The sequence below is a fragment of the Etheostoma spectabile genome, chromosome 13 (genome assembly GCF_008692095.1).
Source record: "Etheostoma spectabile isolate EspeVRDwgs_2016 chromosome 13, UIUC_Espe_1.0, whole genome shotgun sequence".
In the NCBI taxonomy this organism is placed as follows: Eukaryota; Metazoa; Chordata; class Actinopteri; order Perciformes; family Percidae; genus Etheostoma; species Etheostoma spectabile.
In genome coordinates, this window is record NC_045745.1 from 17177894 (window position 1) to 17178894 (window position 1001).

At 38.2% G+C, this 1001-nt stretch overlaps 1 protein-coding gene and 1 long non-coding RNA gene across 4 annotated transcripts in view; one reads left to right on the top strand and one right to left on the bottom strand.

The window, feature by feature from the left end:
• The window catches only part of LOC116700246 (5'-3' exoribonuclease 1), a 27655-nt gene that overhangs the window by 12244 nt on the left and 14410 nt on the right, over window positions 1-1001 (top strand). For all 3 annotated transcript variants that reach the window (XM_032533282.1, XM_032533280.1, XM_032533281.1), the window contains exons 22-23: window positions 264-362; window positions 493-608. In XM_032533282.1, the coding sequence (XP_032389173.1) occupies window positions 264-362; window positions 493-608 (215 nt within the window). The remainder of the gene's footprint in view (window positions 1-263; window positions 363-492; window positions 609-1001) is intronic.
• Window positions 1-1001, bottom strand: part of LOC116700248 (uncharacterized) — a 17912-nt gene that overhangs the window by 10792 nt on the left and 6119 nt on the right. Inside the window, exon 2 of the long non-coding RNA XR_004334607.1 lies at window positions 805-816. This is a non-coding gene — a long non-coding RNA (uncharacterized LOC116700248). The remainder of the gene's footprint in view (window positions 1-804; window positions 817-1001) is intronic.

Below are 1001 nucleotides of genomic sequence, written 5' to 3' on the forward strand. Positions count from 1 at the left end.
AAAAATAAGATGGATTTTGATCCATTAATGAATGGGTATGATTAACAAAATTCTATAATTGATACCAGACAGCTAAATTAATCTATAAACAAGAAAAAAAAACGGTTTTCTTTTCGTACTTTCCTATATCAAATTGAATGCAATTTCAAGTGAATGCATGCAATTGTTCTTGGTTATTGTGTATCATTTTTTGGAAAGCAACATATTGGCTTGTTTGCTTATTGAAATGATAATCACCGTCACTTTTATTACTTGCTTAACAGGTGCAAGACTCCAGTGATGTCATTCAAGACGGCCGGGTACGAGTGGTCTTCAATGTGCCGCAGGAACCACAGCTGGAGCCCTTAATCCAGAATCAGCATGTAAGAGACACACACAGACTTGGGAAGTTGTTTAAGTAAGAAATGGTGTTAATCCTGAGAATATTTTCCATGCACACCCATTTGAGCCTCACGTATGTATTGTGTGCCTGCACGTCTTTGTATTTTGTAGAAGTACTGTGTGAAGTACAGTCCTGGGTACGTCCTGGCATCTCGTCTCGGCATCACCAGCTACCTTGTCTCCCGCTTCTCAGGAAGCATCTTCATTGGTAGAGGCTCTAAGAGGAAGTGAGTGGTTAAAGCTAACATTTACCATATTCATTTACTTACTATTCTGACATTTAAATCTTTTTTTTAAATATGTAAAATGTGAAGAATTTGCACTTTTAAGGGTTAGGGGTAGTGAATGAAATCTTAGCGGGCCATTGGAGATTTCTACCTTCACACTCGCAGGCAGAAACCTTGTGTGCTTATATTTTTAAACTGATTAGTGTGCCTATTTTGGCATGGCTGTTCTGCATTTACTTTGCATTAAAGCAACACTAGAGAACTTTTGGTAACTTAAAATAATATTTCCAAAATTGTTTCAGTGGTTCATTAACTTGTAACAGGGTGAACACGGGCTCTACCGGCTATTACCGTACTAAGCAAGTTTGCCAGATCGGGTAGCGGATCTGTAGT